This window comes from Malus domestica, chromosome 01, assembly GCF_042453785.1.
Source record: "Malus domestica chromosome 01, GDT2T_hap1".
Classification (NCBI taxonomy): domain Eukaryota; kingdom Viridiplantae; phylum Streptophyta; class Magnoliopsida; order Rosales; family Rosaceae; genus Malus; species Malus domestica.
In genome coordinates this window covers 5,638,539-5,651,763 of record NC_091661.1, presented here as the reverse complement: position 1 = coordinate 5,651,763, position 13,225 = coordinate 5,638,539, and the positions used below count along the sequence as shown (strand labels likewise).

Here is a 13,225-nt window from a genome sequence, read left to right as displayed (position 1 = left end):
AGAACAGATGAAAATAGAGGGAAACAAAAATTTCATTGGCACCTTTAGGATCACAAATGAACTCTATCTCAGTTTTACTTATATGTCCACACTAACGACTAAAATTTGTAGGAACTAGCTGAAACCGTAAACCTCAACATAATGAAGGTGAAGATGAGCCGAAAACAGTGAAGTAGGAAAATCTAGATTTTGTAACATGTTCATAGTCTATCTAAATATTTCGAATAATGAGCATTTTATCTTTTGATCACTGTAATGTGTAGCTCAGTTACCTTCTCATACACCAGACATGTGAATATTGATTTATAAAACTTATTTATATATTAATATTGTTGTCTTAAACGGTATTCTTAAAACCCACCGCAAAGCAAAGCGTGGACATTCATGCTTGTAACTTTCTAAAGCCATTTCTTACTTGATAAAAGCAAGAGTAGTTCAAACTAATTGGGTTAGGAATATAAATCAAACTCTTCTGACCGCCAGCGCGGAGCAGCCTGAAATTGGCTCGGCCGCTTCAAAAATCAAATCCGTTGAACTCCAATCTCCAAAATTCGAGTACTCAAATGTTCCAATGACACTGCCCTAGTAGATCTCTTATATATGTTTTATTGACTTGCTCTCGCTCTCAATCATTTAAACCATCTAGCTCTCCATCCTTGGCTCACTTGGTTTCTTCAAGCTACCTAGTATGCCATCAATTAACTTGTCCTTGTTATCGCCACACGAGTCTGTAACAAAAGAGTAGCTCTTCTGAGGTCTTTGCTTCCATGCATGGTCTGCCAAAGAAGTCCCACTCGTGATGCCGAATCCAGATAGCTTAGAGACATTCGTGGAATCAGCCGTCCTATCAACATTCTCTGACTTGTGCTTGCTACTTTCGCCATCCTTATTGCTGTACCATGAGTCAAGGATCTGCAATAAGGAGCTATCTTCTTTGTTCACTCTGGCAGCACGTTGTCCTTCTGATTCAGTTATAGGCGATGTCTCTTCTTCTGAATCTGAAAAATCATCAGAAAGGGATGGTTCATAATCAAAACCCGTTGATACTATTGCCTTCCTCCTTGACTCTAATTGCACTTCATTTTTGTTGGATCCGTTGGCAACAGGGCCCAGCTCTTCCCATGGTGAGTCGCTACCATCATCCTTGCATGACGCATCAGTTAAATTACCATCTGAATCAACCGCTGTACGACTGGCAGTATGTTTTTGGATACTCAGACCAGAAGTTTTCATATCAAACATTTTCTGAGGCTTTTGTTCCGAGTATGTGAAAGAAGGAAGGATGTGAGACGACTCTACTTTCACCCCAGGCAAGGCTTGTAATAGGGTTGCTAACTTTTGATACCCAAGCATATGCAAATCAAGGTGGTAGCCATACCTATCAAAGAACACTTTTCTGAATAAGCCCATGTTATATCCCGCTGGGTGCTCTTTCAATAGCTCATTTACAAGCTTTCGACAGTCGGCTAGTATCTCACTTTTAGACCTGTCAGGAGGTGTCTTCCTAATGGTAGGTAGTGAAACTCCACTAAGCGGAATATTTCGACATTTTTCCTCTCCGTCATGCTCTCGTGATCTCTGCATGTCATGTTGTGATGGTTGATCCAGAAAGATGGATCTCAACCTATTTGAACCATTAGACTGATCCAAAGAACTCTTTCCACCATGATCAGTAAGTTTGAAAGGTGACATCTGGGAAGGGCATTCTTCAACCCACTTCTTTTCTGACATTAACAAGTCGACCAAGCGAAGAAGATCATCTTTGCAGAGAGATCTAAGAGACAAAGGTCCTTCCTTTTGAAGGTTGAGTGCCATTTGTTCCCTGAGACAAGTGAATACACAAGGACACCATTAGGGAAGTGTAAGCACAGAACATCAAGAACTGTATATATTAATTCAGTGCAAAAAAAAAAAAAATGCATTGAAAACAATCTCGGGGTAGAAAGACCCTATCTTCAGTTTCACATAGTTCTTGCAAACTTGAAATGGACTAATCAAATCGTATGTCCGCATGGAAGATTTGTACACCCATAGAATTTCCATTCCACCTGATGCAGTCATTCAACTCTAACTTCAAATTTGCTACCTCAAGGAAATGTTCATAAATTTCAAATGAAGAATATGGATCCTTTGTGTTCTTCTTTAATTATTTTAATATAAACAAAGTGTTTAGTTACTGTCATGCCAAAAGAAAAGTATAAATCCAAAACTTCGTAGGCTTGGATTTTGATACATACACAAATATATACATATATATAGATACATACATACATATACATATACATATATATATATATAAAAGTATAAATCCAAAACTTCGTAAGCTTGGATTTTGATACATACACAAATATATACATATATATAGATACATAAATATACATATATATATATATATACATACATATATATATACATACCTATATGTATATACATACCTATATGTATATACATACCTATATGTGTATATATATATATATATATATACAGATTGCTTAAGGGAAAGGGATCCCCATTTTTTCAAAAAAATGGGGACACGCTCCCCACCGTTAGATTGGTTTTAATGAAATTGTGTGGTTGAGATTAAAACACAGGCCATACAATCTCAACCACACAATTTCATTAAAGTTAAATCCAACGGTGGGGAGCGTGTCCCCATTTGTTTAGAAAAATGGGGATCCCTCCCCTTAAGCAATCTGTGTATATATATATATATATAAACTCGCTCTTGCCAGACTCTAAATCTGGACCATTGATTAGGTGCACTCTTGTCAAAGTGTGGTCTAGGTTTACTGGGTGACAGCACAGCATGCCACAAAGTTTAGCAAAAAACACTATATGTATACATACATAAACATAAATGTATTTGTGTACAAAACCTAAGGACCTAAAACGTTAGTAAAAATATTCAAGCAACAATCTAGCAAATAAAGGAATTGTTGCTGCGAAGGGAAGAAAAACAAAAGGAAGTTTGAGATAGTTGTAATCTAATCATAAGCATTTTTATGATACAGAGAAACGCAAACATGAAGAGAAACTGCAGGTATATCTGTATGAGTATCTTTGTCTATATGCAGAGAACAATACAAACAAATAAAATAAAATAAACATGGGAGTAAATGCAACCTGGTCCTTGATTTGAAGACAGCAACTGATCCTTTAGGTGTGTCCATAAAAGATTCCATTTCAGCCCAAAAAGAATCTGTTGAAAAGAGCTTGTTCACTTGAGAGCGATTGTCCATCAGGTTCAGTCTGTCACGGGATTGATCACTCAGTTTATCAGAGCATGGGCTACTTCTCCCGAATTTACACCAATTTACTATCAGACCAAATATCCCTGGATTTGTTTTAGACTTGCTACCAGACACTGGATAGGTTGTTGCAGTTTTGTTGTCCTTAGCTGATTCATTGTGGGATAAAGAAAATGAAGCTGGAAGTGCTTGATCAACAACCTCACTTGAAGCATCATGCTTTTTCTCATCATTTCCCTTCACAGCATTATCAACAGAAGTATGCTGTTTCACCAGAGAGTCTTGGTCTTCCTTCTTAGTGTCATCACCAGAAGTGCAAAATTCTTCTGGACCATTGTGACTTGTAGTCCCTGAAACAATAACTCTACCGCCAAACCAATTTCTCCAAATCCTCTTAAAATAACCCACCTCATATGAGGAATCTTGTGCAACTTCCAGAGAAAAATGAAGCTCAGTATCTTGATCTGTAGCCACTTCAACCACCTCTTCGTCAATGGGTGCCGAAGTCTTCACATTCTTTGAGGAAGGAGGGGAGAGCGACTTCTCATCAAGGGGAGAAATTTGTTGTGGTTTGGTAGAAGGCTTTATATTCTCTGAGGAAGGAGGGGATATTGACTTCTCAGCATGGGGAGAAAACTGTTGTGGCTTGGTCAAAGACTTCACATTCTCAGGGGAAAGCGCCAACTGTGACTTCACACCTGAATCTCTCAAAGAATTATTAGAAGGATGTTCTGATTCTTCACAAGGCTTTTCTGCATTTGGTTCATGGGATGTAAATCCAGACAGCTTCCTGTTGGCACTTACATTAATAGATCTGTCCTCACAATCTAACTGTGAAGCTGAATTGAGATCCCGGTCTCCAATATCACTAACAGGTTCTGTAGATGTACCTATATTGTACTCACATGGTTCAGATGATTTTGGGCTACCATGTACCAGAAATTTTCCATCACCTAATGACTTGAGCTTTAAAATATGTGGAATTGCTAAAAGAAAGCGGGAAAACTTTTTATATCCATAGAAGTCTCTATCTATATGCAAATTACATTGTGCAAGCTCCATGCGAAGTTCTGTAATGGAAATTCCATTAGGGTGTGACTTCAGTATCTTATGAATTTGCTTCCTGACTGCAAAAGGAATTGGACGAGGCTTAGAATCTGAACCAGGCTCAGACAACTTTTCAGTCTGTGACAATAACGGCTGCTCAATAACCGAGTATGGGTCTTCAAGAGGAACCTTGTAATGGCCATACCAAGAACCATAGGGACCATCAGGTGGTTGGTTAAAATACTTCCCAGTAAGGGTTTCACCTGTAAGCAAAGCATGCCACGGCCACATAATACTTGCAGCACTGCATAGGACACCAGGAGAATTTTCTGGACTTGCTAGCAATATATTGTAGTTATTCATTCTTAACCGGTGTAAAATGCTAGCAAAATCCCTGTCACCAGAAATTAAAAAAAGGTGTGCTGGTGGGGGGTTTTGCGAAACCCAATACATAAGATCTACAAGAAGAGACCTATCAGCACTGTTCTTTCCACCTGCACATACAAAACCATTTGCAATATAATCTTATTAGGATACAATAAAGTTGTATATTTGAATGTGTGTGTGACACATGCATGGGAGACCACATGTTGAACCCAATTGAGATTGAAAATTTATCACAGAAAAATCAGTAATTATGAACTGTAGTAGTACTACAGAAGCTAGATTAAGATACACATTACAATAAGCCATTGCAACCAATACGGCATAATCAAAATGGATCAGTTGCCACTGCATTTGAGTATCAGCCAATACAGCACTAACAAACAATAGGAAATAACTCATGCCAACTTGTATACTCTTAGTTCCAACCCAACAAATAAAAGTAGAATGATGAAAATACATAACACAGAAAACTATGAGTGAAAAACTTATGTGTTTTGCATAAGATTTTTTGTCATCGGATATGAATGGAAAAGTACTGGTAACCTGTACCAAAGCATCTGGAATTTGTTTGAATATGAATAAATAAATAAATAAATAAATAACATCCCTTCTTTACTAATAAGAATAGCAGCATGAATTGTATCTATTTCAGATTTTGATTTCAATAAGATTTCCTTCTTTAGTCCTTAAACTTTTGTCGAAGTCATAAATCCAAAATGTTCTCCAATAATCCAATATATTTACAAATCATATTTACATTCCAAATCCCAAGTATAAATCGCTTACAGGCAGCATATTCACAGAGTATTATGTCATTATCAAAATTGGCTGCTTCTGATTCAGAAGTTCATGTTCTTAGTTATTCTAATTCCAAAACTCCACAAACCCATTCAACCATTCAACAATGATCAATCATCAAATGGATCTAAAAGACAGCAAGATTACATAATCTGATCTGTATAAGGAACCTAGATGTACATTCGTCGTAATAACGTCAGCCAACTGTCCAAAAGAGTTGCATACGAATGAAAGGCAAAAGTTTAGAATTCAAACAGAAACGCTTGAAAGACATCATATAGAGCAACCTCAGACCCTGAACAAAGTTTTTAAGCAACTACAGATGCAGAATCTTACTTCATTAAACAGGATTCCTTTACGAAAGGCTAATATTACTGCATTAGATGCAATGCAGAATCTTTATCACAGGACTTAATACTTCCTCAATTTATTTTACCTAACTATATGATAGCCATACAAAAGACTCCATGCCACCTAGTCAATTACATATGAGATTTTTATTTTAGTTAATAACATATTGAAAATGTGGTATAGCTGAAAGAAATTTTCACATTTTGGTAGTTTTTTTTCCAGGTCACACATCCACTAGGAAAAAAATGGCTCTTCAAATTTAATTTAGGGTCCAAATCACCATATACTTCTTCCATCCAATAATGAAATTGGGGATATTTTTAATCATTGAACTTGGATGTTGCAACCATCAATAACTGAAAATCTTAAGTGTAAGTCATAAATCCAAATTCCATTGTTTATAATTTCACAATTACTTTACTCTTTGTGCATGTGCTCCTGTCCTTCATTTAATGACCACTGAACAGTTTCCACTTTCCAGAACCGTCATAATACGTGGAGAGAGGACTTTGTGAAAAATCATCTCATATAAAGACACTTAATCAGACAGAAAGATACTGAGTGCAAACCAGATGACTTCAGGGAAACTAATTTCATACGAGTACATGGATAGGTTGGTGGCTTTTAAGAACCGTCAGCATGGGTGCATCAGTGGGTGCGACTAATAGCTTGAGTTGGCGGGGGCTCATCACAGCTTAACTTATGGACCAAATGGCTAGTATAAACATTCCCGACAAGACTGATGGAATTGATTCAAAGTGAAAACCAAATTTCGAAAAATTACACATTCAAAACCCGATTTCATAGATGACTAGGAAAATTTTGCAATCAGTTGAAGACTGAATCATATTTAGAAGACATGAAATTTCACTAGCAATTTACAACTCAGAGAAGAATACTAAATCATAGGAAACATTTTCAATACATACATAAGACAAAAAACACAAAACAAATGTCAAAAAAATCAAAATGAGGAACATATCTCTTTCAGGAAATAATTTATTCAATAAAACAATTTTAGATGGTAGGTGCCAGGACTAGGATAGCATATAATGGAAATTTATGAAGTGCAAGAAGTATATAAGACCAAGGATGCTGTTGTATTTAGCTTCAAGGAAGAAGTCTATAGATATGGAATGAAGTGCAAGATAGTGCAATTGAAGAATTAAAAGAATGCTCCAACAACAAAGGCCTCTACAACAACAACAACAGCAACAACGCCTTTTCTCACTAAGTGGGGTCGGCTATATGAATCCTAGAACGCCATTGCGCTCGGTTTTGTGTCATGTCCTCCGTTAGATCCAAGTACTCTAAGTCTTTTCTTAGGGTCTCTTCCAAAGTTTTCCTAGGTCTTCCTCTACCTCTTCGGCCTTGAACCTCTGTCCCGTAGTCACATCTTCGAACAGGAGCATCAGTAGGCCTTCTTTGCACATGTCCAAACCATCGTAACCGATTTTCTCTCATCTTTCCTTCAATTTCGACTACTCCTACTTTACCTCGGATATCCTCATTCCTAATCTTATCCTTTCTCGTGTGCCCACACATCCAACGAAACATCTTCATCTCCGCTACACCCATTTTGTGTACGTGTTGATGCTTCACCGCCCAACATTCTGTGCCATATGGCATCCCCGGCCTTATTGCCGTCCTATAAAATTTTCCCTTGAGCTTCAGTGGCTTACGACGGTCACACAACACGCCGGATGCACTCTTCCACTTCATCCATCCAGCTTGTATTCTATGGTTGAGATCTCCATCTAATTCTTCGTTCTTTTGCAAGATAGATCCTAGGTAGCAAAAACGGTCGCTCTTTGGTATTTCTTGATCTCCAATCCTCACCCCTAACCCATTTTGGCCTCCATTTGCACTGAACTTGCACTTCATATATTCTGTCTTTGATCGGCTTAGGCGAAGACCTTTAGATTCTAACACTTCTCTCCAGAGGTTAAGCTTCCCATTTACCCCTTCCTGAGTTTCATCTATCAACACTATATCGTTTGCGAAAAGCATACACCAAGGAATATCATCTTGAATATGTCCTGTTAACTCATCCATTACCAACGTAAAAAGGTAAGGACTTAAGGATTGTTGATGCACAAAATCAGTGAGGACTTTGGTACAACAGAAAAAATTAAGTTTGTGATCTTCGCTAGATTGCTCCGGTCATTAGTGTGGATAAGTATGTAAATGGATAGAGACAGGAAAGCAAACACAAGATGTACGTGGTTCACCCAGATTGGCTACGTCAACGGAGTAGAGGAGTTCTCATTAAATGTGAAGGGTTTACACAAGTACATAGGTTCAAGCTCTCCTTTAGTGAGTACAAGTGAATGATTTAGTACAAATGACATTAGAAAATATTGTGGGAGAATGATCTCGTAATCACGAAACTTCTAAGTACCAAAGTGTGGTATCCTCTTCACTTGCCTTATCTATCTCATAGGTAAATGTGGCATCTTCTCTGGAAGTACTCTTCCTCCATCCAGGAGTGGTATCTTTAACTGGTGGAGATGCACAAGGTAATGTATCAATTTCACTTGAAGCTTACTTGTAGTTTCAGGCTTGGTCAAGCCCGATACAAACCATGTAGTAGGAGTCCCCCAAGTCGTCGAGCTAGGGGATCTGCTGAAAGAGGTGACAGACAAGGTAAGCAATCAGAGCTCCAAGCAATCAGTCCCAAATCAGCAGTTTGATTTCGAGTTCCGGCTGATTGTTCTCATTCTCCCTATCTTGCAGGCAGCATGAAGGATAAAGAGAAGAAAAAGGAGAAGAGATGATATGAGATACTTTTGCTTTAGAAGAAGTAACTTTCCACAGGCTTATTCTTGAACTGGGCTGGATGGTTTTCTGATTTCCTCCAGAGTATAAGGTCAACTGAAGAATGTGAGGGTCAAAACAAGTCCATCAAATCTAAAGTACGTTCGACCCTGCTGATATGGGATACTTTTGTTGTTGACAAAGTAGTGGATGTATCGGCACGTGTTCTGTTACGCTTGTCTCCACATGCTTCCTTGTATCCTTCTCATTTGCCCTATCTGTTCCTCAGGTAGATGTGGTATCTTTTCTGGAAGCATAAGATGTTGAAGATGAGTGCTCGAGAGCAATGCTAGGTAAGTAATCAGGTAAGGGGTTCCAGGCAGTCAGTTCCTGACTGGAAGCTTGATTCCAAGTGCTGACTGATTGCTCTCTTTCTCTTTGTCTTGCAGGTAAGAACAAGGCCAAAGGAAAAGATAGGGAAAAAGCATGATATGGGATACTCTTGCTTTTAACCCTGATGATATGAGATATTCTTGTTCTGGTGTAGCTTGTTTGCAGAGGTATTATTGGGGGGAAAGAAAGCTGAGTATTTCGAGAGGCTTCGTTGGGAGTGCCCTCTCAGATATGAGGAAGGGTTGAGCATTTTTGCAAGTCTGCCTGTCCGTTGAGGATGGAGGTCGACATATATAGGAGTCTCCCTAACAACAAGTAGTAATGCTATTCCTTTACCCTGCTTGGTCATAGCACAGTAGTGGGAGCTGCCAGCTTCACGTGTTTTAACTCTGTCAGAGCACTTTGAAAAAATGGTCTGTGGTATCTGGAAAGCTGATGTTGTGTGTGAAGATTACAGACAAGCTTTATCCAAGGAGATCTGGCTCTCGAAGTTGAGAAAGCGGTGCCTCTTCGGTTTTTTAACAAGCAATCCTGTCGAGGATCTGGCTCTCGAGATTCGAAGAACGGTGCTTCTTCGATTTTTGAGAAAGCAATCCAGCTGGGAGTCTGGCTCTCGAGATTCGAAGAGCGGTGTCTCTTCGATTTTTAAGAAAGTAATCATGTTGGGAGTCTGGCTCTCGAGATTCGGAGGACGATGCCTCTTCGATTTTGGAGCAAGCAATCTTGTTGGGAGTGTTTTCTCGAATGTGAGTAAAGGTTGGGCATGTTTGCTAGTCTACTTTGCCACGAAACACAAAGATTGACACACAGGGACTTTCTAATTATCCAGCAGTGGTGCTGTTCCTTTACCCTTGTGGGTAATAATATGGTAGCTAGACCTTCAAAATTTATGTGTCTAAACTTTGTTAGTGCTGTTTCTTTGCTATTCTTTTACCCTTCTTGGTCATAGCGATGTAGTGGAAGCTGCAAGCTTCACGTGTCTAAACTTTGTCAGAGATCTTTGGCAAAGTTATCTGTGGTACCCATGAGCTGATGTTGCGTGTGGAAAGTGGATGATTGAACAGTAAGATTCACGTGCTTTCTACTTCACCAGAAATCTTCGACAGAATGCCCTTAATTTCCGCAAAGCTAAGTGTGCATGTGACAGGTGCTGACAAGGTTGAAAAAGCGGGTGCCTCTTTGATTTTTGAGATCGGCCCTCGTGGTTTCTGAGCAGCCCAGCTTTTGAGAAAGCAAGCGCCTCTTCGATTTCTGAGATCGGCCTTCATGGTCTTTGAGCAGCCCAGCTTTTGAGAAAGCAAATGCGTCTTCGATTTCTGAGATCAGCCCTCGTGGTCTCTGAGCAGCCCAACTTTTGAGAAAGCAAACGCCTCTTCGATTTCCGAAGCTCCGTCGAGTGCAGATTTTTATAGAGGCTGGCATTAAGTTCCAAAGCACACTTGAATCTCCACCAGTAGAATCTCCCTTCTTGCACTTCTAAGATCTTGATTTGTCCGACCTCTTCTCTCTTCAACACCTTTGAAAATGTCTGGCCCTTCCGACCATCGTTTTGACTTGAACCTTGTTGAAGAGGCAGCCACGCCTTCTCCAGACAACATATGGCGCCCATCCTTCTTATCCCCTACTGGTCCTCTTACCGTTAGGGATTCCGTGATGAAGAATGATATGATTGCTGCGGTGGTGACCAGGAACCTTCTCACTCCCAAAGATAACAGACTATTTTCCAAACGGTTTGATGAGTTGGCTGTTAAGGATTCTCTGGCTCTCAGTGTTCAGTGTGCAGGTTCTGTGTCTAATATGGCCCAACGTCTATTTGCTCGAACCCGCCAAGTTGAATCATTGGCGGCAGAAGTGATGAGTCTCAAACAGGAGATTAGAGGGCTCAAACATGAGAATAAACAGTTGCACCAGCTCGCACATGACCATGCTACAAACATGAAGATGAAGCTTCACCAGATGAAGGAATTTGATGGTTAAATTTTACTTGATCATCAGAGGTTTGTGGGTTTGTTCCAAAGGTATTTATTGCCTTCGTCTTCTGGGGCTGTACCACGTAATGAAGCTCCAAATGATCAATCTCCGATGCCTCCTCCTTCTAGGGTTCTATCCAGTACTGAGGCTCCGAACGATCCCCCTCCGGTGCCTTCTCTTTCTGGAGCTCTACCGACTGCTGAGACTTCTCCTAAGCAACCTTTGTGAAGACTCCCTCTTGTTTGTTTATTTTGACTCATGTATATGTACATATTTGTAACTTATCGGAGATATCAATAAATAAGCTTTGCTTCATTTCAACGTATTGTGTTAAATACACCAAAACCTTCTTCACTAAGTTCTTTGAATTTTTCTTTTGTTGAAGCTTGTATGTTGAAACTTTGTGAGTGGAGCATGTAGGTTGAGGTAGTATTCCCTTAATTTCCCGAGTGAGGAAAACTTCTCAGTTGGAGACTTGAAAAATCCAAGTCACTGAGTGGGGTCGGCTATATGAATCTTAGAACGCCATTGTGCTGGATCCTGTGTCATGTCCTCCGTTAGATCCAAGTGCTCTAAGTCTTTTCTTAGAGTCTCTTCCAAAATTTTCCTAGGTCTTCCTATACCCCTTCGGCCCTGAACCTCTGTCCCGTAATCACATCTTCTAACCGGAGCGTCAGCAGGCCTTCTTTGCATATGTCCAAACCACCGTAACCGATTTTCTCTTGAACTCTACCCTTCTGTCCTAGCTTCTTGAACTCTACCACATATTGAAAGAAGTTCCCATCATAAGCCACTTCAGGCAACTGTTACATATATCTTGTTTTACTGAATCCATATATAACTGTTTACTTATTTCAAGGGATTGAATTAACGTATGATATCAGATGAAAATCCACAACATTAAAATGATTGAATTTTGTTTCATGACTATAGCTTCCTCTACTTTACCCCTTGTTAATTTTCACTTAATCCAGGGTAATGGTAACCATAACCAACAAACTTGATTATCTCAGTTTTGCTAGCCAGCCACCAGACTCAAAAATCTTCACGCACATATTCCCACTTAATCAACTTAACCAAGTCAATCACCATTCCATAACGAACCTATTCCACTCACGTGATACAGTTACAGATTTAGAGCAGTTCACAATTTATCTTCCTCAATATATGAAAATTTATCTTTCAGAGAAATACCTGACCATACATACAATTATATCTATGCAACTGAACATATAAAATAATAAGCAGTTAAATGTAAGAACGAAGCGAACCGTGAGGAACGTGGGTGAGATTGACCCCGGTGGACGACAATGCCTCCTGGTTGAACCTTGACAGCTGCAACATATCCCCGAAAGCCGTAATCTGGATAGGACCTTTGATCCCATTGGCCCTGATCGCCGCAGTGATTGCATTCGCTACCTTGAACACATTTACACCGGCCGGCAAATTGCAGTTCTCAAAATCCCACCAAACCGAAACCCTGACATTCCGAACCTCCTCATCGTGGCGTCTGAAGGAAGAGTGAGCGTGTGAATGGTGGGATGGCGAAGAGGTTGAGAGGTGGGAAATCTGAAGGAGGAAAGGAGGATCGGATGGCAAAGAGGCAGAGAGGCGGTAGAGGGTTTTTGGAGAAATGGGTCTCATGGTTGGTAGGATGAGAATTAGGATTTAGGGTTTAGGGTTTTGGGGAGAAAATGGGAAATGGGTTAGATAATTTCATGGTTGGATTTTGGAGGTGGAAGAAGAAATTTCAAGGTCGGTGGTTTTCTGAGTCTCTGAGTGGGAGAGTGAGCAGTGAGGGTTTTAGGGCAAGAGGGGAAGGTTGATGCAAAACCTCAAGACACGTGCGGTGCACATGGCTTTAGGGGCTCCGAAATTGTCAGGGTTATTGGATTGGGGCCCAAGGTAATAGCAAGTGAAAGAAAAATCCATGAAAGATGATCCCGGCCAGGCAAATGGGCTCGTTTAAAAGTATTTTTAAAATAATTAAAAATTCATTTGGCGAAATTGATTTTTTGTTCCAAAAGTTATTTTCAGTATTTTTTTAGAAAAAATACCAGATATTTGATTATTATCGGAAGCACTTAAAATGTTTTTCCAAGATTCGCTTGAATTTTTACTAAAGATTGGTTTCAAAAATATTTTTATCACAAGTGCTTTCAGTTATTTTAAATGTACTTCCAAATGAGTCATTACCTTCCAGCTTTACTTTTTTGTTCATTACATTATACTTCTTGTTAAGAAAATTTTATTTGAAATCATGTTTTGTATCT

At 39.4% G+C, this 13,225-nt stretch overlaps 1 protein-coding gene across 1 annotated transcript; it reads right to left on the bottom strand.

Moving 5' to 3' along the window:
* Positions 1–298: 298 nt before the first annotated feature.
* LOC103406057 (uncharacterized) lies at positions 299–12,751 on the bottom strand. Its single transcript, XM_029099222.2, has 3 exons — positions 12,224–12,751; positions 3,124–4,789; positions 299–1,822 (listed from the first exon to the last, which is right to left on the bottom strand). The coding sequence occupies exons 1-3, from the start codon at positions 12,594–12,596 to the stop codon at positions 643–645; spliced, it is 3,219 nt and encodes a 1,072-aa protein (XP_028955055.1). The 5' UTR covers positions 12,597–12,751; the 3' UTR covers positions 299–642.
* Between the last annotated feature and the right edge of the window lie 474 nt (positions 12,752–13,225).